Below are 25,312 nucleotides of genomic sequence, written 5' to 3' on the forward strand. Positions count from 1 at the left end.
ATAGAGAATTTTGTCAAATTTATGAGAATAAGTTATTCCCCAATTGATAAATGGTTAAAGGATATGAACAGGCAGTTTTTGGAAGAAGAAATCAAAATTATATATAGTCTTATAAAAATACTCTAAATAACTATTGATTAGAAAAATGCAAATTAAAACAACTTTGAGATATCATCTCACACCTATCAGATTGGCTAAAATGATAGAAGAGGAAAATGACAAATGTTGGAGGGGATGTGGAAAAATTGGGACACAAATACATTGTTAGTGGAACTGTGAACTGATTCAACCATTCTGAAGAACAATCTGGAATTATGACCAAAGAGTTATAAAACTGTGTATACCATTTGACCCAACAATATCATTATTAGTAATAGGAAAAAAGGAAAAGAACTTATATGTTCTAAAATATTTACAGAAGCTCTCTTTGTGGTGACAAAGAACTGGACATTGAGGGGATGCCAGTCAATTGGGGAATGGCTAAACAAGATGTAGCGAATGATTGTGATGGAATACTACTATGCTGTAAGAAATAATGAGCAGGTTAGTTTTTGAAAAACATGGAAAGATTTGCATGAAATAATGAAGAGTGAAATGAGCCAAACCAAGAGAACATCATATATAGTAACAGCAATATTGTTCAAGAATAACTGTAAATGACTAAGTTATTCTGAGTATTATAAATACTCAAATCAGCAAAGGACCTATGAAGGCAAATGCTATCTACTTCCAGAGAAAAAACTGATAAACAGAAGTGTGTGTGGGTGTGTGGGTGTGTGTGGGTGTGTGGGTGTGTGGGTGTGCATGGGTGTGGGTGTATCTGTGTCAAATGGTGGCCTTCTCTAGCGCAGGGTGGGTAAGCAGTAAGGGAAACAAATCAGAACTTAAAATGTAACAAAACAAATAAAAATTTTCTAAAAAGAAGAGGGCAGTTAGAGAATTAATACCACAGAATTAGAATGTCCAGTCCAGCTAAAAATGTGGTTAAATAGATAGAACTTCCATGATTCTTTGTTCACTTTCTTTTTATATGGGAAAATATGGCTTCTCTCAGACCATGTGAAAAGGGTGTACTACAACCAATGGGAACAAAATCAGAGAGCTTATATGTGCCAGTGGGTCAGAAATAAGACATCCAGAAAGGCCATCTTGTTGATACATTGGCCACAAAATGCATCTGTCAGGGACCAAAAGATAGGTCTGGCCTTACAAAGCAGCTGCCAGTATTCAGACCTAGAAAAATAGTGTTAGAGGATTGCAAAATCCTCTTGTATGGTCCCACTAAGTTCATTTTTTTTTTGAAGAGGACAGAATGGACATTTTCCAGTTTAGGTCATTTCCAGCTAAGCAGGGTCCGAGTCTGCTACAGGACTTGTAATTTCTGCTTATAGATTTTTTCCTTCACTAACTATCTTCTTAGAGACAAATATTCAGTCACCAGAAATTCACCATGCTACATACAGGTGGAGTGAAGCAATCTGAGGAAGACTAACCAGATGGCCATTGAATAAAGCTAAAGAATGAAGTGTAGAAATGGGAAAAAAAAAAAAAGGTGATCCAAAGGGATGGCAAAAAGGCCCTAGGTAAATAAGGTCATTTTTGAAATTATTCTAAGAAAACAAGCAAGAGCATTCCCCAAAACCACTACTAGGTACTTAAGGTTTTCTCTGGTTAATGATTTTCCCTGGTTATTACTGATGCCCTAGTATCAAGTTTGCTGATTAGGGTCATGGGACAAGGAAGAGAAGAGAATGATTTTTTTCTGAAGCTTTTCCTCTTCCACAGTACCAGCTGTAGACCCTGGACATCTTAGTGCTTAGGTTAAGCAAATTAACCCATCTTAGTTCCAGAGTGTACAAAGTGAAACACTTTCCTCCTTCTATTAGAGAAATCAAGTACTCTCAAATATGGGATGCTGCATAGACTGTCAGATGCCATCATTAACTTTTGGTCATGGTGGTTGTGATGGTCGTGGTCATGGTCGTAGTGGTGCTAATGTTGTTGCTACAAAGGAGGGATCTATCAGAAGGGTAGAAAAACTGGGAAGTGACTGGTTTAAAAAAAATTAAAAGCAGCAAAAAAACTTTTTTAAAAAGAATATATCTGTCTGGCTTCCTATTTATCCATTTCTAAGTATAATTGTGAAATCCACACCACAGAGAAAAAGATTCAGAGCTGAAAGTTACCTCAGGCATCATCTAATTAAATATCTTTCTTTCATATAATTTCATATTTACGTAGCAAACAAGGTCTTAAATTGAATTGACAGGGAATCTTAGGACTGACTTTGAGTCAGTTGATTTAGTTTGAGAATGAAAATCCAGGGCTAGTAGATTTAGTGATTTAAAGGCCTCCAGGAATATGGCAAATTTTCAGCCAACCAATCCTAAACTCCCCTTGCAATTCAATCAGGGAACTTGTTCACACTTTATAAAGAGATCACAGGGTAGCTGTATTTTTACATTTAGTTAATGCCTTGTTAATATATTACTACTTCAATACTTCTGGTGTCTGTCATTTGCTTTCTGTGACTAGTTGAAAGGGAGTGGGGGAAAACCAACTGGTCAAAAACCAACAACCCATCTAAGCCAACTACATGAGGAAGCGGAGGTCAGGAGATGAGAAGTAAATTGAGCACAGCCAAGAATGAAGCCTAGCTCCTCTAATTCCAAATACAGAATTCTTTCAACTACACTCTGCTGTCCTGAAAAGGAGTATGACCTCAAACAAGAAGTCTTTAGGACCTTAGTTTGAAGAGTTATTCATTCAAAGTCAATCAAAATCAAATATGCCAATGAGGAACACATAGCCATTGATACATTATGATCCATAGCATCACAGTACTGCCTGAAGAGTCAAAATACCCACTTTAATATCCTCCCATTTGCATTTCTTTAAACCCTAGGTCCTGAGAAAGGTATTAAGGAAACTCATATGACTTCTGATATTGAGTCATGTTTATGAGGTGTCTTAAAGATCTAACAGCATTAGATGGAGGTTAAAATACTTTTCTCCCTAAACTATGTATTGAAAAATGGCTATAGAGAGGTATAGGTACCAGATTCTCTATCATCCCATTTTTAAATGAGGCCATATATCCCCTGACTGAAAAATCATGTTTAGTTTCAAGAAGGACAGGATAAGACATTGCCTGGCACACAGTAGATGCTTAATGAATTTCTATTGATTGACTGATTTGTCTCTCAACTATGACAAAGGTTAGCAGATCTAAGAGTAGCACTAGTTAAAGTTAATAATATAGTCCAGTCATCTGCTAGCACCAATTGGAAGGGACAGACTCATCTATTTGGGATCCATTTTCCTTAACCAAAAGTAATCCAATGAGAGAACCTGCAGTATCAGAGTTCTGGCCCAATGTAGCTGGCAATTTCTGTGTATCAAGTTATCCTTCCCCAATGTTCCAGGATTCCACAGAAAGAGCAATGAACTGATAAATGTGAAAAATGCTAACAACAAAAAAGAAAAAAACAACCAAAGGTCTTTTTTGAAGTTGTAATCCAAGCAATAGGATATACAAGGAAAGTATATGCCCATAGTGGGTAAAACACTAACTAATGACAGAGAGAAAGTAAATTATTCCGTTGTTATTCTGCCTCCATCTTCATCAGCAAGGGAAATGATCTTTAAATTGGAAGGAATAACATAAATATCTAAGATCTATAGAAAAAAAAGATAGTAAGTAAAGGATGCAGAAGCTAATTGACAGCAATTAGTGTGAAAAAGACCCATGTCTTTTAGTCATGCTCAAAAGAAGTCGACAATATGAAGCGGATAATAAACAAAAAAAGAAAACCTAATGCATGGTTAGACTACATTAATAAAATTAGAGTGTACAGATCAAAGGGAATGACTATCCCCCTGTACTCTGAGCCGGTCAAAGCACACCAGGAGTATAACATTCAATTCTTGACACCATACTTGAAAAAGGACAGCCGCAAAGCAGAGAGCACCTAATGGAGGATAACCAAGACGGTGAGGGATCTGGAAACTGCATCGTACGAGGAATTACTGAGGAGACAGGAAATGTTTAGCCTAGAGAAGAAAAGACAAAACGGAATATAATAACTGTCTTCAAGTTTTTGAAGGGCTAGTAAATGCTTGTAGATTGAATGGAAGCAAAATAGTACAAGGGAAAGAACAATGACTCTGGAATCCTCCCTTAGCCTGATGAGATTGCCTACGTGGACTTTGGAGAATTCAGTTCATTTATAACTGTTTCAGGTCCGCTTACTGCACAGTGAGGAAAAGCTTTTTGAGGCTTCTGAGCTACAATTGAGCACACATAAATAGGCCCCAACAAGTAGACTCTGCTCTCTTTCCTGGTGGTAAACAAGGCAAGGGCTGTTGTAAGCTTCTAAGTAAGAAGATGTAGTAGCAGTGGCCTTCCGCTGACTGCTGCTAATACCCCAGACAGATAAATATGTGGCCATGAACACAGGGCCCCTATCTGTTGGTTCTTTGCATTTGTTCTTTCTTGTTCTTAGGTGAAGGAATATTGGAGATGGAGTGGAACAGGCTATAATCTCACAATATCTCAAAAAGTCCCAGGTCAGTGGGCCATGCTATAGTTTGCCACCAGTACAACCCCAAGTAGTAATTTATGAGACTCAGCCCAGTAGACCTGCCAGCCAAGATATCATTTTCTGATGCAACTTCATCCACTAACTGTGCCACCTTGTCAATATGGAGGAGTTAATGCATTGTAACAAATTCTTTAAGTTTGAGTCTATTCTCCTGAAGGACCAAAGTGGCATGGGGTAAAGTGTGCCACTGACTCAGGAAGATATTTTGTACTTCTGTTCTTACTATATATTCTTAGTAAAATACTTTTATAAAAGCTAATTGATTAAAATTAGTTAAATGATTCCCAGAGCACTAATGAAGAAGAAATCATTATGTGCAAACCAGACATTCAGTAAGGAGAGAAGAAGCTGAGAGGAATAACAATAAATAAGTTGCTAAAATTTCTCTCCTAATTAGGAAAAAAGTTATCTTGGAAATTTATATAGACCAGGATCAAAGACATGTGCTTTTCTCTAGCTTTTCCTCTACCTTCCCTCTCTCAGATCAGAAAAAATAATAGTAAGAATAGTTAAGTCTTTCCTTGAAATTATTGAGGGACTTCACTCTCAGGAGAGAGCTAACCTAAACTAACAATGTGACATCAACAATTCTAAGTTCATGTGAGAAAACAGATAAAAGGCACAGCAGCAATGCATAAGGAAACATGGTCATAAGAAACCTCAATGTTCATAAATATAAGAAAAATAAAATTAAAGTTGTCCTTTACAACAGAATAAGAGAAACCAAAATTAGATTAAGCACTGGTTAATAACAGAGATTTAGTCAGGGATACACTGTCCCTAGGTATTTAAAATTCTTTAAACTTTGCCTTAATTATGCTTTATTTTCTTATATTCATTCATTGCCATTCTTAATAGTAAAATTTCATGTGAAAAATGTTACTGGATCATGTACTAATCTATTGTCTTACTTGTTTGTCCTTCAAGTAAGGCTAAACATTTGACCTATGTAGCCCAAGTCAGCTAAGGGTGGACTTGACAACCCAAACCAATTAAATTATGACAAATGTCATAGTCTCTTTAAAGTAAGAATCAGGTTGAGGAGTGAACTGGAAGGCTGCTAGAGATACTATTATTTATTAGCTAATATGTAGGTTTAGGTATTCTGTGAAAATTGTTATTTAAACAAAATCTGACTTGAAAATAACAGGGATATACAAAGGCATACAGTCAGGTTGAAGAAAATCTACTTCCTAGATCACTTACTGGAAAGTCGCAGCAGGAAATAAGGATTATATAAAATATAAATACAAGCAATGAAACTGGTTTCCATGTGTATAGGAATGATCTCATTACTAGTTGTGATTTTCCTTTTCTGAAAGGCCTCACGTAAAGAAAAGGCTGACTTCTGAAAGGAAAAGCACCAACCACTTTGAAAAAATTACTTCAGTGGACAATGAAGGTCATAAATAGCCTATCTGATGAGAAAGTCTACCCAGGGACTGCAACTGTAAGTCCTAAAGAGTCATGCAGAATTTTAGGAATATGAGTTGATCAATGACCCGGCATTACAAAGACTCAACGTAAGATTTATACTGCACATCCTTCCAAAAGGATATGAATCAACTTAAAGATTAAAACCTTGTAACTGAAGGAAATGGAGGAAATAGCATTTTCAAATGCTAGTCATCCAAGCACCTACTATATGCCAGGCACTGTGCTAATGTTCAGATACAAAGAAAAAGAAAAGGGGCAGCTAGGTGGTGCAATGGATAGAGCACTGGCCCTGGATTCAGGAGGACCTGAGTTCAAATCCGGCCTCAGACACATAACACTAGCTGTGTGACCCTGGGCAGGTCACTTAACCCCATCGCCTAACAAAAGCAAAAACAAAAAAACAAAACAAACAAAAAAAAAACCACAAAGAAAAAGAAAAAAAAAACAATCGCTCCTCTTAAGGAGCTCACAATCTAATGGGAGAAAACAAACTCAGGCAAAGAGCAATACTTGGGTAATAAATATTTATAAAGAATGAAAAGCAGAATGGTACAGATGAAAGAGCCCTGGATTTGGAGTTCAAGGACCTGGGCTCTAATCCCATCTCAAGTATTTATTACCTATATAGTATAATCACTCTTCCTCTTTAGCCTTCAGTTTCCTCATGTGTAAAATGACAGGGTTAGATTTGATGATCTCAGTGCCTAGCTCTAAATCTATGATTCCATCATCCCAGCTTTTACTTCTTGTTTGCTCTTTGGTATAATTTTCTCTAAAAGAAATGAATATTAATCTTATCTGAAATTAGTTGATATCTGCTCCAAGCGATTGCATTAAGTCAAAAACTGAAAGCAATCAAAAGTCAAAAAAGTAATGTCTGAATAAATGAATTTTTAAAAAAAACTTTTAAAGTGGTAGCATATTGTTCTTAGATTTCAATAAATGATATTTTTTAAAAGAATTACTTGTACTTTTAGCACATATGAATCCCTGCAAAATGTAAGTGCCAGGTTTCCTATCAATTCTATTATTTGGAAAGGGGCATGTAAGCTCTATTGTGAAGTATTAATTTTCCTCACTTAAATAGTAGAGCAGTCTATACTTTGAGAGTATATCCTTTTCCACATTATTTCATTGTTAATGCTAAAGTCAAAACTGCCCCCCAAAAATTTATTTCACTAGAGCCTTTATAATTATATTTCCATTAGCATTAAAAGGAGCCTTTGTTTTCTAGAGTACTTACAGAGGACTCCATCAATCAGTTTAAAATTTTTAAGAAAGGAAAGAAAAACACAGAACCTAATCAAAGCAGAAATATTATGTATTTGTAGCATACAGTTCTTGATGGCAGATAAGTCTATTGCACGTTAGAGTAGAGATGGACCAAAGAAATAATTCCAGAAAAAAAAACAAAATTTTAGAAATGATTCAAAACTACTATAGTCTGTTCATTTATTAACTGGAATTTATGTTAAGAGGACAGGGCCAATTTAATGCCATACAAGTAACTACACATTTGAATAGACCTATATCTCTGCTGCCCTTTGTGGCTAAACTCCCTAAGAAGGCTATCTACAATAGGTGCCTCCGCTTTCTCTCCTCTCACTCTCAAGCCCTTACAATCCAGCTTCTAACCCCATTCATCATTCCATCAAAACTGCTCTCTCCAAAGATACCTCTTAGTTGCCAAATCCAATGCCCTTTTCTCAATCCTCATTCTTCTGGATCTTTCTGCAGCTTTGTTACTGTTGATCCTCCTCCATTCCTCGATACTCTCTTCTCTCTAGGTTTTGGAGACACCATTCTCTCCTCGTTCTCCTCCTACCTATCACGCCACTCCTTAGTCTCCTTTGCTGGATCCTCATTCAGATCACACCCTAGGCTCTCTCCTCTTCTCCCTCTGTACTACTTCACTTGGTGATCTCACATGAGCTCCCATGAATTTAACTTTCATCTCTATGCTGATGATTCTCAAATCTACCCGCCCTAACCACCCTGCTGATCTCTAATCTTGCATCTCTAATTGCCTTTCAGACATCTCAGACTGATGTCCAATAGACATCCTAACTCAACATGTTCAAAACTGAACTCATTTTCTTTCCCCCAAATTCTTCCCTGCTCCTACCTTCCCTATTACTGTAGAGGGCAATGCCATCCTCCCAGTCCCTTAGGCTCCCAATGTAGGAGACATTCTGGGCTCCTCACTATCTCTCACCTTACCCCCCACATCCAATCTGTTGCCAAGGCCTGTCAATCTCACCTTTGCAATTTGTTCCCTTCTCTCCTCTGACACTGTCACCACTCCAGTGCAGGCCCTTATCACCTCACACTTGGACTATTGCAACAACCATTCCAACCTTCATTCAGCCACTAACTTGATTTTCCTAAAATGCAGGTCCAACCATATCACCCACCTATTGATTAAACTCCAGCGGCTCTCTATTGCTTCCAAAATCAAATCTTACCTTACCTTACTCCCCAGCACTTACTCTTGAATCCAGTGACACTGCCTCCTGGCTGTTCCATAAACAAGACACTCCATCTTTCAGCTCTGAGTAGTTTCTCTGTCTGATTGCCATGGCTAGAAGGCTCCCCCTCCTCACCTCCTCCCGCTAGCTTCCCTGGCTTCCTTTAAGTCCCAATAAAACCCATCTTCTATAGGAAGTCTTCCCTAACCCCTCTTAATTCTAATGCTTTCCTTTTTTAAATTATTTCTTATTTATCCTGTGGATAGCTTGTTTGTACGTTATTTGTTTGCTTGTTCTCTCGCCCATTAGACCATGAGCAAGCTCCTTGATGATAGGGAGTCTTTTGTCTCTTTTTGTATCCCCAGGCTTAGCACAGTTCTTGGCACATAATAGGCACTAAATAAATGTTAACTAACTGACTAAGACTTCCTCCAGAAGTTGGAGGCACTTTGAATAAACTCTTAAGAGTTCTGCATTAATCTGTTAACCAAAAAATGGTAGCCTGCACATCTGTTCATAAACCCCAAACAATGAGGTCTGAGGAAACTCTCAGTAACACAACCACAATTCCTACCAAAGAACTCTATTTCTTTCTCCTATCCTGTATAATCAACCCACAGTAATCCTCTAGAAGCAACGTAACACTGCAGTTTGTGTTTCTTGAAAATGTAGATAATACAAAATATGTTTTAAAATAACTTTACTAAAATAAATATACCAACTCCTGAAGCCTTACCTTGCTACTCTTCCCCGAAGATCTCCCAAACCAGAGAGTTGGCGCATCTCCAGACTCTTTAAGGCAGAATTTGTTCCATAGCTGATGTTATCCCTGGCACGTATCTGTTCTTGTAGGACCTTCATTCAACAAGAAAATAGCAACAAAGTCACTTGGACTTACAGGAAAAAAGTTTTAAGCTTCCTGTGTGAAAAGAAATATTTTCTCATCAATTACAAGAGGGTACATCTGAAATAATAACCTGATATAAAATAATATATGGGATAATGGAATTTTTGAGGTTCAAGACATCTCAGAGACTGCTCTTCTCCCCCATTTCACAGATGAAGACAATGAAACCAAGAGGTGAAGTAGCTTTGTTCCTGGTCATCCAGAGAGTTGGTGAAAGAGACCAAACCAGAACCCAATTTTCCTGACTTCCAATCCAGTGGTCCTGTCTGATAACATTCATGGTTTCACATGAAGCAATCTTCTACAACTTAATAGGCGTAACACCTGAGTGAGGAGTTAAATTATTTCTCGCATTTTCTCATAATGAAAGTCATTTTTCACAATATTCTTTAGAGACTCAAGAGTTAGCTAACTTCATGGGTAGACACTAGTTAAGCTTAACACTGAATTTTATAGCATGTATCAAGGAGAATTCCTAAAGAAGAAAAAAAAAGCAAGAACATAAACAGTGTATATTGGGAAAGGTGTTAGATGAAGTGCTATATTGGGGAAATCACCTAAAAGAGCGCCAAAAATGTTATCAACAGGTTGATATCAACCTTGGAAGAAGTGTACTAAATGGTGTCCCACAGAAAAAGGATTTAAAGTTAAGATAAATAGAACACAGAGACATTTGGAGATACTGTCCTATCTGACTGGTGATCCTAGGAAATTCTGTCCTACCTTCAGTTATTCGAATTTGCATGTGCCCAATAACTACCATGTAACAGTGAAAAATTTCTTTACATACAATTATGTTTAAACTAAAACAAAGATATTTCAGTCAAACATAAAGAAGAATTGCTTGACAGTTATTAAGTCTCCATCTCACAAGATCTTCATAAAGAAAATAGACAAGCTCTCTGTTCTAGAAAGGGACAGAAGACAATCCCTAGTACAGCATAGGGAACACAGAACCAGACTTTGGGTCAAGAAGACCAGGTTTCAAACACATACTGCCTCTGACATTTTCTAGCATGAACATAAACAAATCCTTTTGCCTCACTAAGCCTCACTTGACTTATCTGTAAACATTTAAAGTGCTTTGCAAACCCTCAAGTGTCATATAAATATAAGATGCCAATATTATTATTTATTTTTTGGTCTAAACCTGTGATTTCATTCAAGGGAGGAAACCCCCTCTATCAATGCAGGTCAGTAACTCTTCTGCAACTTAGAGAGATGCACTGAGCACTGAAGGGTTAACTGATAGGCCAAAGATCACATAGCCAATATATTTTCAGAGACTTAATTTGAACCAGATCTTTTTGACTCCAAGGTAGGTGCTAGGTTCTGAGCCAGAAGTGTAATAATTTCCTTCCAGTTCTAGAAATCTACATAGGTGTGTATTACCACCCATTTGCATAAAAACTGTCAATTTAGAGAAAACCAGAAATTTATGCACTCATGATTCTACACCAATAGGGATTCCAAAATTTTACTTGCAAATGTGCAAATAAGCTTTATGATCAAAGGATCTCACAATCAGTGTTCTTAATGTGCAAATGTCATATCGATGTAATTATCACTGTGCCTTTTTTAATCTAAAGATTTTCAAATGTTTAAAAATGGCATTATGTCTTTTCTTTCATAAGAAATTGATAGGAAAAACTGTGCATTGGCAAAAAAAAAAATCCTTTAGGGAGGGGATACTTACTTTGCTCTACTAATTTAAAAATTAATCCCTTTTCCCACTTTCCTCTCTTACTTTGATGGTACAACATGCTAGTCTTGTCACTAAACAGGGCTCTTCTAAACAGATCCAATTACAAAGAGATTTGTTCAAAAAAATAGGTCTTAACGTACAAATGTGTTTTGGTTTGGTTTTGAAGTTGGCAGAAATAAGGACTGTTTGAATTACAAATATTTTAAAATGAGCAATATATATATATGCATACACACACAAATATATAAGAAAATATAGGCCAACCATTGGATCAACTTGAACAAACTAGAATTTGGGCAAGTATGACCTATATACTACACTGAATTCCTGCCAATATAAAATCCAGATGAAAACAACAAAAAATATGAGGCTGTGGCATATATATGTACACCATAGCTGCACAATTCCACACACCTCATAGAATGCAGGGACCTTACCTTCTATATATTTTGTGTCCACCAATAGGCCCTTGCTCCAGGTCACCTAAGTGACACTAAAGGGAAACTCATTCTAAGAAAAGAGCTAAAGCTCACTACCCAGGGCCTGATGTTCTAAAATCTAGAAATAACCTGAAACAGGGGTAGCTAGGTGGTGCAGTGGAAAGAGCACCGGCCCTGAAGTCAGGAGTACCTGAGTTCAAATCAGGCCTCAGACACTTACTAGCTGTGTGACTCTGGGCAAGTCACTTAACCCCAACTGCCTTTAAAAAAAGAAAAAAAGAAATAACCTGAAACAAAGACAATATGGATAATCCATCTCTGTATAATTTATAGTTGACGATATTATTATCATTACAAATTTCAAGAAGTTAATTGGTTGAAGCCAACTGGAGAATAAATATTTGATAATATAGTCATCATCACAGTATACACTATTAATGAAAGTGATATACATAATATGAAGGCAGTAGATCATTCAAAAAATAGTTTACTTTGGAAGGTAATTAAAAAAACATTTATTAAGCACTAACTATATGCAATACATTGGCTAGGCATGGGGGACACAAAGATGACAAAACACTTGCCCTCTAGAATTTTACAGTATAATAAGAAAAATATTTACACAAAAAAGTATGATATAAGACAGAAAGTGCCTAAGACAAAAAAGAAGGCCAGGCAAAGTGCTATAAAAAAAAATTGAGAAGAGAGAAGATATCATATCCCTTCCAACCCTCTCTACTCTTTCCTACCAATTCATAGGACCAAGTAAAGGAATGGAACATGGCTTACCTCTACCACTTTCCCTCTTTCAAGTTCTATGAAATCTACTGCCACGCACTCCCCATCATCTATCAAACTCCTGATCGTTTTCTTTTTTCCTGTGTTGTCAGTACTCTCAGTCTTCCTTTCTACTCTATTCCTCAACATCACTTATCAAGGCCTTCACTTTCTATGTTGAAAATGCCTATGAGTTCAACAAAAATTCCTCTTCCCTTAAGCAAAATAATGGTTCTTATGGGAAGGGAGGTTTAGTCCTTGAAAAACAATAGGAAACCAGAATTGCTTATTATTTTTGGTAACAAATAAAGGGTATATAAATATGCAGTGTATAATATGACTTCAAGAAATATAACAGTAATTCACTACAGGAAGTTCCCACTTGATATTTTAAAGAAAGAAAATTCATAGGTACATTTACATTATTTATGCAAGGTTATATGCATAGACATTTTTTAGAAATCTATTTTAGATATATAATTTCCCCTAATTAAGACTCATTTGTGGAAGGGTACTACAGCTCTCATCGACATCAGTAAGGCAGCTTTACTAGTTTATTTTCTGCTGCATCTTACAGAAGATTAAACTGTTTTTCATATATGTGTATATATATATACATATATACATATATACATATATATCATGTGAATATATACATGTATATATACACACATGGAGAGAGTGTGTACATATATTGACTTGTTACACATGTTAAAATTGGTTTTTAAAAGGTGATGTAAATAGTGATTTCCTTATTGAAAAATACATATTTTGTATTGTTCTAATTCAGAGGGAAAGCCTTTTAATCTCTTTAAGTTCTGTATAGCTAATGTATAAGTGTAAATATGATCAGATAGGTTTAAATTTTTTTGCATGTATGTATACATTTGAAAATCTGGGAAGAATGTATAAAATAAACTTTTTATTTAAACTTGTGATTACTGGCTGCATGAAACATGCATGGGGGATCCTGTGCATATGGCAAAAAGTCTTAAATCAGATTTCATCAAAAACAACAGTATTCCATTTCAGGGCATAACTTTTTTTTTGCCGTGCTCTTTTAGCTTTGTGAAAGAACATGTTTTGAATCCAAGAGTCTAAAAGAATCAAATGAATGACTTTTTCAACATAAAGAACCCACACAACTACGGTCATCAAGTTTTAATTCCATTGAAAACAAAAACAAAAAAATGTATAAGGAGTATTCCAATACTAGAAAACAATGGGATATTGTATTACCATTCATTATATAAATTAGAAGGTTTACACAACCAGTTTTGTTATGATGTGCTCAATATAACTTGTCATTTTTTATTAGAAATTTAATTTTTTTCATGTGGCGTCATGGAACTGCATACTGCAGTGTGAAGGTTTTTTTTGTTTGTTTTTGTTTTTAAATCTTTTGGTGTTTATTTCCTGCAGTGGATTTGAATAAATGAGAAAATGCAGAAAAAAATGCCTCTGAAACCACGCACATAATTCATCAACCTCCTTAACAATTACCTTTTCCCACCCCATTTCATTTTCAATCTCACCGCTCCTGAGAAAGGTCCATTTTTGGTTTTTGTTGTTTTTTTTTTAAATCTTTGTATTCTTGGCATCTAGCACAGCGCTTTACACATAGCTGCTTAATAAAACTGCTGAAATGAACTGAATTTGCAACTTCAGCTTCACTAATTCCAAGATAACAAATTTTAAAATTCCACTTTCTGATCATAATGTCCTATCCTTTATCCTTCCATCTCTCTCACTCACACTAAATTTACACCTGACCCTTATTGTCAAGTTTGGTTCCTTCACACTTCCATATTCTTTGAGTGTACGTGTCTTACTCTGGCGTCACTTGCCTCTGATACCATCTTGACCCCATGATTGGGCACTTCAATGGCTCACTAGCCATTACCCTAAACTCCTTCAGTCTGACCTTCCATCCCCAACTTGTGGATTCTAATTTTCTGCTAACCCCACCTTCCAATTTCTTTGTTGTTTTTCCAGGGGGAATGAGTATCACTAGAGAAAAGTCACAAAATCAAGTTGATTTCATCCCCACATAATTCAAATACTTAGGTTCAGCTGGACCCATGCTGTTATTCAAAAATCCTTCAACTCTACCTTTATCTAATTCCACAACTTTTTATTTCTTCTTTCACCACCAAACACAGTGCTTTTCCCTATATGTGCATCAGATTACCCAGCTATCTCTTTCTCTGAGGTGACTGAGCCCATTTGACATATAAATTCACTCAGCTCCCCTCCTTTATTCCTCAAACTTTCTCGGCAGTAACATCTTTAACTCCTTCATTTCAATGGTCATACAAGACACTGCACCTTCATTCACTAAGCCTAATCCCTCTATTTGCACCAATGATCTCTTTACCTTATTCTAGCAGTCATTCCTTCTCATTGAGTCTTCAACCTCTTCTTCAACACTAGCTCCATTCCAATCTCCTAAAGATATGCTTAATTCTCCTTAATCCTAAAAAAGTTTCCCCTTAACCCTTCTCTCCCTTTACCTGCACTACTAAATTTCTAAAAAAAAAAAAAAAGGGTGCCTTCTCATTGTTCTCCTTCACCCTATGCAATCAGATTTATACCCAACCACTACACTTAGAAAGTTACTAATAACCAAATCTAATCCAATCACCAAATCCAAGAATCTTATCTTAGTCCTCGTCTTCCTTGAGCTTTCTGCTTTTGGTGTTGACCACTCCCTCCCAGAGGATATACTCCCTTCATTTGGTTCTCCAGTTTCTTCTTCTACTTCTCTAAATGTTCCTCTCCTCCTTTGCAGGCTCCTCATCTTCTCCAGGGCTTCTTAATGGGGGTTTTCCTCAAGGATCTGTCTGTGGCCCTCTTCTCCTGTCTTGGTGTCTTGGCCTCTTCTACTCTGTCTTGGCAGTCTCATTCAACTTTGTAGCTTAAAGATAACTACAAAATTTGCATCTCCAGAACTACGCCTTATTTTTTAGCTCTAAACTGATAGTACTCCCTAAGAGACATCTCCAACTAGTTATGCTATATCTCCTCAAATTCAACATACCTAAAACCAAGTTCATTAACCTTCTCCATAAACTTCTAATTTTAATATTTCTTTGTGACATCACCATTCACAAAGTCTCCCATATTGCTAAGCTTATTATTATCTTTGACTTTTCCTTCTCTCTCATGTCTTGTTTTGAATCAGTTACCAGGTGTCATTATCCTACCTGAAAAACATCATTTATATCTGTCACCTCTTCTCTATTTCCACTGCCATCATCCTAATGTATAGGCCCTTATTAACAACCATCCAAACAACTGCCTTCTTTAAGCATTCACACCTCCACTCTCTGCCTCTAATCCATCCTTCATACTGCTATCAGAAAAAAATCATCCTTTTACATGACTACATAATTACATTTCTACTCAAAATCTCTAATGGCTCCCTATTATATACCAAGTTCAAGCTCTTTTAATTGGTATTCTGGATACTAGGCAATTAAGCATCATCCTACCTTTCTAGACATATCTTATTTCTCTCTTTTACTCTCCAACAAAACTGGACTGTTCCCTGGCCCCTTAGTATGTGTTATATTCTCATACCTCCATGTTGCTCAGGCTGTTTCTTATGACTCAATTGCCCTCCTGCCCCCTTTTTTTTTTACCAATAAATTCCTATCAATCCTTTAAAGACCCAAATGAAGTGCCATCTCTATCAGGAAGTCTTCCCTACTTTTCCCTGAGTAGATATTGTCCTTCTCCCTCTGACCTCACATAGAACTATATAGCTTTCTAATGCATTTATCACATATTATTATAGATATCTATGTTGCTGTGTTATCTCCTTACTGGATTCTAAATTCTGAAAGGACAATGGCCTATCTAAATGGCACCTCCCTCTAGATGCCTTTCCCCAACTACCTTGCTATAGGAAGCAAGTGCTTTCACAAATGTGTATGGTGTTGTGTTGTACTGTATTGTACTATACTGTACTGTATTGTCCTCAATGTCTCTAGTAGAAATATTCTGTTGGATGTGAGTAATTAACCATTGTTACTGCTGATATTGTTATATGTCACCACCAACCAGTAAAATTGGTCTCTAATTTCATTCCTTTCATAAAAGAGCAATGGTGGTACAAGGTTTCAAAAGGGATAGCCAAGTGAATGGGGGTGGCTGGCTTAATAGGAGTAGCCATGGCAGCAGCAACAATTCTTTCTTATGTTCTAGTGTCCTTTTCTTTTTCAAACCATGAAGAAAATAAAAATGCAAACAAGAGATATTCATAGGCAAATGCAGAAGTAATCTGGCCCATTTAAGGAGCCCTGCCTTTATAGAGCTAGACAATGGAAAAGCAGCAGTTGACAAAATATTAGAAGCCAAAAATGTAAGTTAAGGCTCAGACTGTCTCTATTAGCTCTAACACTATACGGATAAGAAATTTCATCAGAATGTGGTTCACTTCATACCTATGCAAATAATAAAATAATTTCTAGTAAATGCATTATGTCACAAATTTTCATCTCAATTTTTAAAAATAACAACTTTAAGTGAGTCTTTTATGGGATAATTTTTTTAATCTGGAAATCGTGAAAAGAGAAAGTTCATGAGGTCAAGCCATTGGTAGGCTCAAATAAGATAACACTGGTAAAGAGCTTTGTAAAATTTAAAGTATGATATAAATTATCATCATTATTATCATTTATTATCATTATTATTATTAAAAGTAATCTGGGAGATATTTAATGTATAACCTAATCATCACCAATCAAATGAGAAGTCAAACAAGAAAAAACAGGTCTACTATCTCCAAAAGAAAAAGCAGTAAACGTAAAAGTAAAGTTATAGAAGTAAACTGGTGAAAAAACCTAATGACATTTTTAAACTTTTTTTCAATTTATTATTTTTTACACATTCATTTTTTAAATTTTGATTTCTGAATTCGCTCCTCCCTCCTGGTCCTCCCCACTCATTGAAAAGGCAAGAAATGTGTCATCAATTATACAGATGAAATAATGAAAAACATTGCCATATTTGTTGTTCTTGTTGAATCGGGCAGTCATGTCCGACTTTTTGCGACCCTATTAGGGGTTTAATTGACAAAAATGCTGTGTGATTTCTCATTTCCTTCTCCAGCTCATTTTACAGATGAAACTGAGACAAACAGGGTTAATTGACTTTCCCAGGATCATACAGGTAGTAAGTGTCTGAGGACATATTTGAACACAGGAAGATGAGTCTGACTCTAGGCCCAGAACTCTATACGCTGTGCCACCTAGCTACCCCACTTCAGTCATTTTGGAAAAAAAAAAAGGCAAGAAAAATAATGTGAAAAAATTATGCTTCAATCTGCACACAGATTCCATCAGTTTTTTCCACTGGAGGTAGATAGCATTTTACATCATAAGTCCTTCAAAATTGTCTTGGATCAGAGCAGCCAGGTCATTCACAGTCAATCATCATAAAATATTGCTGTTATTGAGTACAATGTGCTCCTGGTTCTACTCACTTCACTTTCTATCAGTTCATATATGTCTTTTCAGGTTTTTCTGAAACAATCTTGTTCATCATTTCTTATAGCACAATAGTAGTCCATCACAATCATGAACCACACTTGTCCAGCCATTCCCCAATTGATGAACATCCCTTCAATTTCCAATTCTTTGCCACCACAAAAAGAGTTGCTATAAACATTTATGTACATATAGATCTTTTTCCTTTTTCTTTGACCTCTTTGGGATACAGACCCAGTAGTGGTATTTTGGGGTCATAAGGTATTCACAGTTTTATTCTGTGGTTATTCCCTATTATTCCTTTTGGGAATAGTTCCAAATTGCTCTCCAGAATGGTTGGATCAGTTCACAACTCTGTCAACAATGCTTTAGTGTTCCAGTTTTTCCATATCCCCTCCAATATGTTTCATTTTCCTTTTCTGCCATATTAGCCAATCTGATGGTATGAGGATGTACCTCAGAGTTGTTTTAATTTGCATTTCTCTAATCAATAGTGACTTAGAGCACTTTTTTCATACAACTATAGATAGCTTCGATTTCTTCTGAAAACTGTTAATATCTTTTGACCATTTATCAACTGGGGAATGACTCATATTTTTATAAATTTGACTCAGTTCTCTTTATAGTTGAGAAATAAGACCTTTATCAGAGAATCTTGCTGTAAAAAAAAATTCCCAGTTTCCTGCTTTCCTTCTAATCTTGGCTGCACTGGTTTTGTTTATGCAAAAACTTTTTAATTTCATATAATCCAAATTAACCATTTTACTTTCCATGATCTTTCTATCTCTTGTTTGGTCATAAATTCTTCCCTTACCCATAAATCTGATAGGAAAAAATTTCCATGTTTCCCTTATTCTTATGATATCACCCTTTATGTCTAAATATTGTACCCATTTTGACCTTATCTTCATATGTGGTGTGAGATAATGGTCTTTATCTAGCCTTTGCTAAACTGCTTTCCAGCAACTTTTGTCAAATACTGAGTTCTTGTCCCGAAAGCTTAGAACTTTGGGTTTATCAAATTACTATGATTACTATGGTCATTAACTATCATATATTGTGTTCCTAATCTATTCCAAATTTCTTAACCAATAGCACATTGTTTTCATGATTACCACTTTGTTTGCAGTTTGAAAGCTGGTACTGTTAAGATGCCTTCCTAAACAGTTTTTTTCATTGATTCCCTTGATATTCTTGACCTTTTGTACTTCCAGATGAATTTTATTATTTTTTCTAGCTCTATAAAATAATTTATGGTAGTTTGATTGGCATGGCACTGAATAGGCAGATTCAATAAGACAGAATTGTCATTTTTATTATATTGGCTCTGCCTACCCATGAGCAATTAATATTTCTCCACATGTTTAGATATGTTCTTTTTGGGAATTATTGTCTTGGCAGGTACACTCCTAAGTATTTTATATTGCCCATAGTTGTTTCAAAGAGAATTTCTCTATCTCTCTTCCTACTGGACTTTGTTGGTAATATATAGAAATGCCAATTATTTATGTGGGTTTAATTTGTATTCTGCAACTTTGCTAAAGTTGTTAATTGTTTCAGCTAACTTTTTAGTTGATTTTCTAGGATTCTCTGAGTATACCACCATATCACCTGCAAAGACTGATAGTTTTGTTTCCTCATTGCCTATTCTAATTACTTTCTTTTTCTTCTCTTATTGCTATAGCTAGCATTACTTGTACAATATTGAAATAGTAGTGGTGATAATGAATCTTTGCTTTACCTTTGATCTTAGTGGGAAGGTTTCTAGCTTATCCCTATTACAGATGTTTGCTGACAGATTTAGATAGATACCACTTATCATTTTAAAGAAAGCTCCATTTATCTATGCTTTCTAATATTTTTAATAGCAATGAGTGTTGTACTTAGCCAAAGGCTTTTTCTGCATCTATTGAGATAACCATATGACTTTTGCTTTTTGTTGTTACTGTTATTGATATCATCAATTATACTGAGTTTTCCTAATACTGAACCAGTCCCGCATTCTTGACATAAATCCAACCTGATCATAACATATGATCCTTGTCATATATTCTGTAATTTCCTTCCTAGTATTTTATTTAAAAATTTTTCATCAATATTCATTAAGGAAATTGGTCTATAGTTTTCTTTCTCTGTTTTTGTGCTTCCTAGTTTAGGTATCAACACCATATTTCTGTCATAAAAGGAAATTGGTAGGACTCCTTCTTTGCCTATTTTCCCAAATAGTTTATATAGTATTGGAATTAATTGTTTTTAAATGTTTGATAGAATTCCCTTGTGAATCCATCCGGACCTGAGTATTTTTTCTTGGGTAGCTCATTTATGACCTATTCAATTTATTTTTAAACTGAAGATCAGGTTACTTAAGTATTTTATTTCCTCTTCTGTTAATCTGGGCAATTTATATTTTTGTAAATACTCATCCATTTTGCCTAGATTGTCAGATTTACTGGCATATAATTAGGTAAAATAGCACCTGATAATTGCTTTAATTTCATCTTCATTGGTGGTACATTCACCCATTTCATTTTTGATACTTGTAATTTAGTTTTCTTCTGAATTTTTTAAATTAAATTAACCAACAGTTTATCTATTTTATTGGGCTTTTTTTAATATAAAATCAGCTTCTAGTTTTGCTTATTAGTTCAATGATTCTTTTACTTTCAATGTTATTAATCTCTCATTTGATTTTCAAGATTTCCATTTTAGTGTTTAATCGGGGATTTTAATTTGTTCTTTTTCTCAATTTTTAGTAAAATGCCTAATTCACTGATCTGCTCTTTATCTATTTTACTAATATAAGTATTAAGAGATATAAATTTTCCCCTAAGTACTGCTTTAATTGCATACCATAAATTTTGGTATGTTTTCTTATTGTTGTCATTCTCTTCAATGAAATTATTGATTATTTCTATAATTTGTGCTTTGATCCCACTCCTTCTTTATAATTAAATTATTTAGTTTCCAATTAATTTTTAATCTATCTTTCATGGCCCTTTTATTAAATTTTTGCATCATGATCTGAAAAGGATGAATTTAACATTTCTACCATTCTGCATTTGAGTATGAGGTTTTATGCCCTAATACACGATCAATTTTTGTGTAGGTGTCACATACTGCTGAGACAAAGGTATATTCCTTTCTATTCCCATTCAATTTTCTCCAGAGGTCTATCATATAAAACTTTTCTAAAATCCTATTCACCTCCTTAACTTCTTTCTTATTTATTTTGTGGTTATATTTATCTAGTTTTGAGAATGGGAAGTTGAGGTCCCCAACTAGTATAGTTTTACTACTTCCTCCTGTAACTCATTTAACTTGTCCTTTAAAAATTTGGATGCCATATACTATTTGGTGCATATATGTTTAGTATTGATACTATTTCATTGTCTAAGGTAGTACCTTTTAGCAAGATGTAGTTTCCTCCCTTATCTCTTTTAATTAGATCCTTTTTGCTTTTGCTTTGTCTGAGATCATGATTGCTACTCCTACTTTTTTTACTTCAGCTGAAGCAAAATATTCTGTTCCAGCCTTTTACCTTTACTCTGTGTGTGTGTGTGTGTGTGTCTGCTTCAGATGAGTTTCTTGTAAGCAACATATTGTAGGATTCTGAATTTTAATCCACTCTGCTCTCTGCTTCCATTTTATGAGTGACTTCATTCCATTCACAATCATGGTTATGATTACTAACTGTATTTCCCTCCATCTCATTTTTCCCTAAGTATTCTTCTTTCTCTCTCCTTTCACACTATCCCCCCTCAAAAGTGTTTTGCTTTTGACTACCACCTCCCTCAATCTGCCCTCCCTTCTATCACCCACTTCTTGTCCCCCTCCCCTCCTACTTCCCTATAGGGTAAGATAAAGTTCTATAACCAACTGAATGTGTATGTTATTCCCTCTTTCAGTCAAATTTGATAAGAGTAAGGTTCAAGCAATGCTCACCAAATCCCTCCATTGTAATGGGGTTTTTGTGCCTCTTCATGTAAAATAATTTACCCCATTGTACCTCTTAGTTACCTCTTTTCCCAATGCATTCCTCTTTCTCACCCTTTGAGGTTTTTTATATCATCCCATCAAAGTCAACTTATATCCACACTCTCTATCTACGTATACTCTTTCTAACTTCCCTAATAAGTGACATATTTCTTAAGAGTTATAAGTATCATCTTTCCATGTAGGGATGTAAACAGTTTAACCTTCCCTTATATTTTCTCTATCCTGTTTGCCTTTTTATGCTTCTCTTGAGTCTTGTATTTGAAAATCAAATTTTCTGTTTGGCTCTGGTCTTTTCATAAGGAATGCTTGAAAGTCCTCTATTTCATTCAATATCCATTTTCCCCTTGAAGGATTATGCTGTTTTGCTGGGTAGGTGATTCTTGGCTGTAATGCAAGCTCTTTTGCCTTCCAGAACATCATATTTCAAGCCCTCCAAATCTTTAACTTGAAAGCTACTAAATCCTGTGCAATCCTGACTATGGCTCCTTAATATCTGAATTATTTCATTCTGGCTGTTTGCAATATTTTCTCTTTGACCTGGGAGTTCTGGAATTTGGCTATAATATTCCTGGGACTTCTCATTTTCTAACCTCTTTCAGGAGGTGACTGGTGGATTCTTTCAATTTCTATTTTACCCTCTGGTTCTAGGATATCTGGGCAATCTTTCTTGATAATTTCTTGAAAGTTGATGTCCAGGCTCTTTTTTTTCTTCATAATGGCTTTTAGGTAGTTCAATAATTCTTAAATTATTTCTCCTCAATCAATTTTCCAGGTCAGTTATTTTTCCAATGAGAGAATTCACATTTTCTTCTATTTTTTTTTCAATCTTTTGATTTTGCTTGATTGATTCTTTATGTTTCATGGAGTCATTAGCCTCCACTTGCCCAATTCTAATTTTTAAGGAATTATTTTCTTCAGTTAGCTTTTGTACATCCTTTTCCATTTGGCCAATTCTACTTTTTAAGTAGTTCTTTTCTTCAGTGAATTTTTGTACATCTTTTTCCATGTTTCTGTGCTTCCTTCACCAAGCTTTTGAATCTTTTTTTCATGTTTCTCTTGTATAATACTCATTACTTTTCCCAATTTTTCTTCTACCTCTCTAATTTTATTTTTTAAATCCTTTCTTAGCTCTTCCAGGAGATCTTTTTGGGCCTGGGATCAATTCATATTTCTCTTTGAAGCTTCACATGTAGACATTTTGATATCATTGTCCTCTTCAGAGTTGCTGTTTTGATCTTCCCTGTCACCATAGTAGCTTTCCATAGTCAGGGTTATTTTTGGTTGGTTAGTTTTTGCTCATTTTCCAGCCTATTTCAGTACTTTTAAAGTTGAGCTCTGCTCCTGGGGTGCAGGGGGCATTGTCCCAGGTTTTTTGTACCTGGGACCAGGGGCCTGGCCTCTGGCCTGTTGCACTAGGGCCACTGGGGCTGCTGCACTTGGCTGCTCATATGCTGTGCCAGAGACCAGAAGCCTCACAGCTAGTTCACTGTGCCACTGGCCTACTGCACCAGGGCCACAAGGCTTAGATTGCTGACCTGTGCTGGGGCTAGGAGCCTTCCACTGACTTGCCCAGACATTGTCTGTTCTGGGCTGTTCTCCCCTTTAAATCGAGTAAGACAGACCTTTTCAGCAATTCTTCTAAGTTATCTTGGGCCAGAAATTTATTTCACCCCATCCTTTTGAGGGTTCCACAGCTCCAAAATTCATTTGGAGGCATTACTTAAAGTTGTTTTGAGGGGAATTTGGAAAAGTTCAAGCAAGTCCCTACCTTTTCTCTGCCATCTTGGCTCTACTCCAAGGCATATTTTTTTGACAAGGCCAATGTGGGAATTTGTTTTGCTTGACTATGCTTATTTGTGATAAGGGTTTTGTTTTTCTTCTTTTCTTTCCAGTGGGGGGAGGGAGAGAGAAAAATTAATTTTTGTTCATTGCAAAAAAAAAATTTTAATTAAGAAAAAAGGCAAACTTTTAAATTTTTGTCTTTATATTCTCAGTGCCTGAGAGGTAGAGTGGCATAACGTTTAAAGGGTCAATCCAGGAATCAGGAAAAACCTAGCTTCAAATCCTGCTTCTGACATATACACTATTAGTTCTATGATCATAGAAAAGATACTTAAGTTCTAAGTGTTTAAGGAAACTCTCTAGGGAATAAATGATAGATAAGTCTGCATCAGTCTGGGGAGTACCCACATACAAATGAAACTATGTGGCTAGACCAAAATCTTCTCAGCACCTAAAACACTGCCTTGCACATAACAAGTATCAAATTGCTTGTGGAGAGCTTTCAACATTGGGGGAGTTTATATTTTTATCCTAGGAAGAACAGGGACCCATTAAAAAATTTAACAGACCACTGGTATGGGCAGAACTGTGTCTTAGAAATATTACTTGGCAACTATGTGGAAGATGGATTGAACACAGGTGAAACTGAAAACAGTCTCATGGCCAATTAGAAAACTAGTACAACAGTCCACGTGAGAGGCAATAAGAGCCTAGAATACAGTAGTGTCCATATAAGTGGAGAAAGAGGAACAGGTGCAAAATATAGTATGGAGACAGGATCAACAAGACATATCAACTGATTTAGATATAAGAGGTGGGGGAAAGGAAGAGTCAAAGGTTAGAAATTAAAAGACAAGAAGCATGGTGGTGATCTCAACAGAAATAGGGCTATTTATTAAACAGGCAGGTATAAGGATGAAAGAAATGAGTACTACTTTGTACATACTGAGTTTGAGATGTAGCTGAGACACCTAAGTAAACTCCAGCAGGCAGTTGGTGACATGGGACTAGACTACAGGAGAGTACTATATGGTTTGGAGATTCATCTGTATGGATGATAACTGAGCTCGAGGGAGTAGATGTGATCACCGACAGAGTGGGAGGAGACTATGATAGGACAGAGTCTATGGGCAGGAGATGGATGATAAGTCACCAATAACTTATAGAGTCAAGATTACTGAGAGAGAGAGACAGAGACAGAGATAGAGAGACAGAGACAGAAAGAAAAGAGAGAAAGACAGAGAGAGAGACAGAGACAAAAACAGAGAGAGAGAGAGAAATAGAGAGATATCTGCCAGAGATTTCAGGTAAAGGGAACATTGTACTTTCTTATACAAATACTAGAGTTAATAAGACTAGAGTCTTACACAAATACTACAAATACTAGAGTTATTAAACACTTCAAGAGTGCTATCATAATACCCTCTATAGTCTTCTCTTTTCTAAGTTAAACATAGCTTCTTCAACTGATCCTCATATGGCATGATCTAAAGACCCTTTGCCATCCTAGTTGTCCTGCTCTTAATGTTCTCCAATTTATAAATGTTCTCTCTAAATGTGGCTCCCTGAACTGAACACATATTCCAGTTTGAGTATGATCAGAGTAGAGCTCAACAGGACTGTCCCCTCCAGAAAGCTACGCCTCTCTTATAGTAGCCTAAGATTACTTTAGTTTTTTTAGCTGCTATATCACACTGCTGACTC

General features: G+C 35.9%; 1 protein-coding gene across 1 annotated transcript in view; it reads right to left on the reverse strand.

The window, feature by feature from the left end:
• Positions 1–25,312, reverse strand: part of FAM81A (family with sequence similarity 81 member A) — an 82,424-nt gene that overhangs the window by 28,084 nt on the left and 29,028 nt on the right. The window contains exon 4 of the mRNA XM_027852084.1: positions 9,246–9,364. Within this exon, the coding sequence (XP_027707885.1) occupies positions 9,246–9,364 (119 nt within the window). The remainder of the gene's footprint in view (positions 1–9,245; positions 9,365–25,312) is intronic.

This window comes from Vombatus ursinus, unplaced genomic scaffold (genome assembly GCF_900497805.2).
Source record: "Vombatus ursinus unplaced genomic scaffold, bare-nosed wombat genome assembly UNPS02009205.1, whole genome shotgun sequence".
Lineage (NCBI taxonomy): Eukaryota > Metazoa > Chordata > Mammalia > Diprotodontia > Vombatidae > Vombatus > Vombatus ursinus.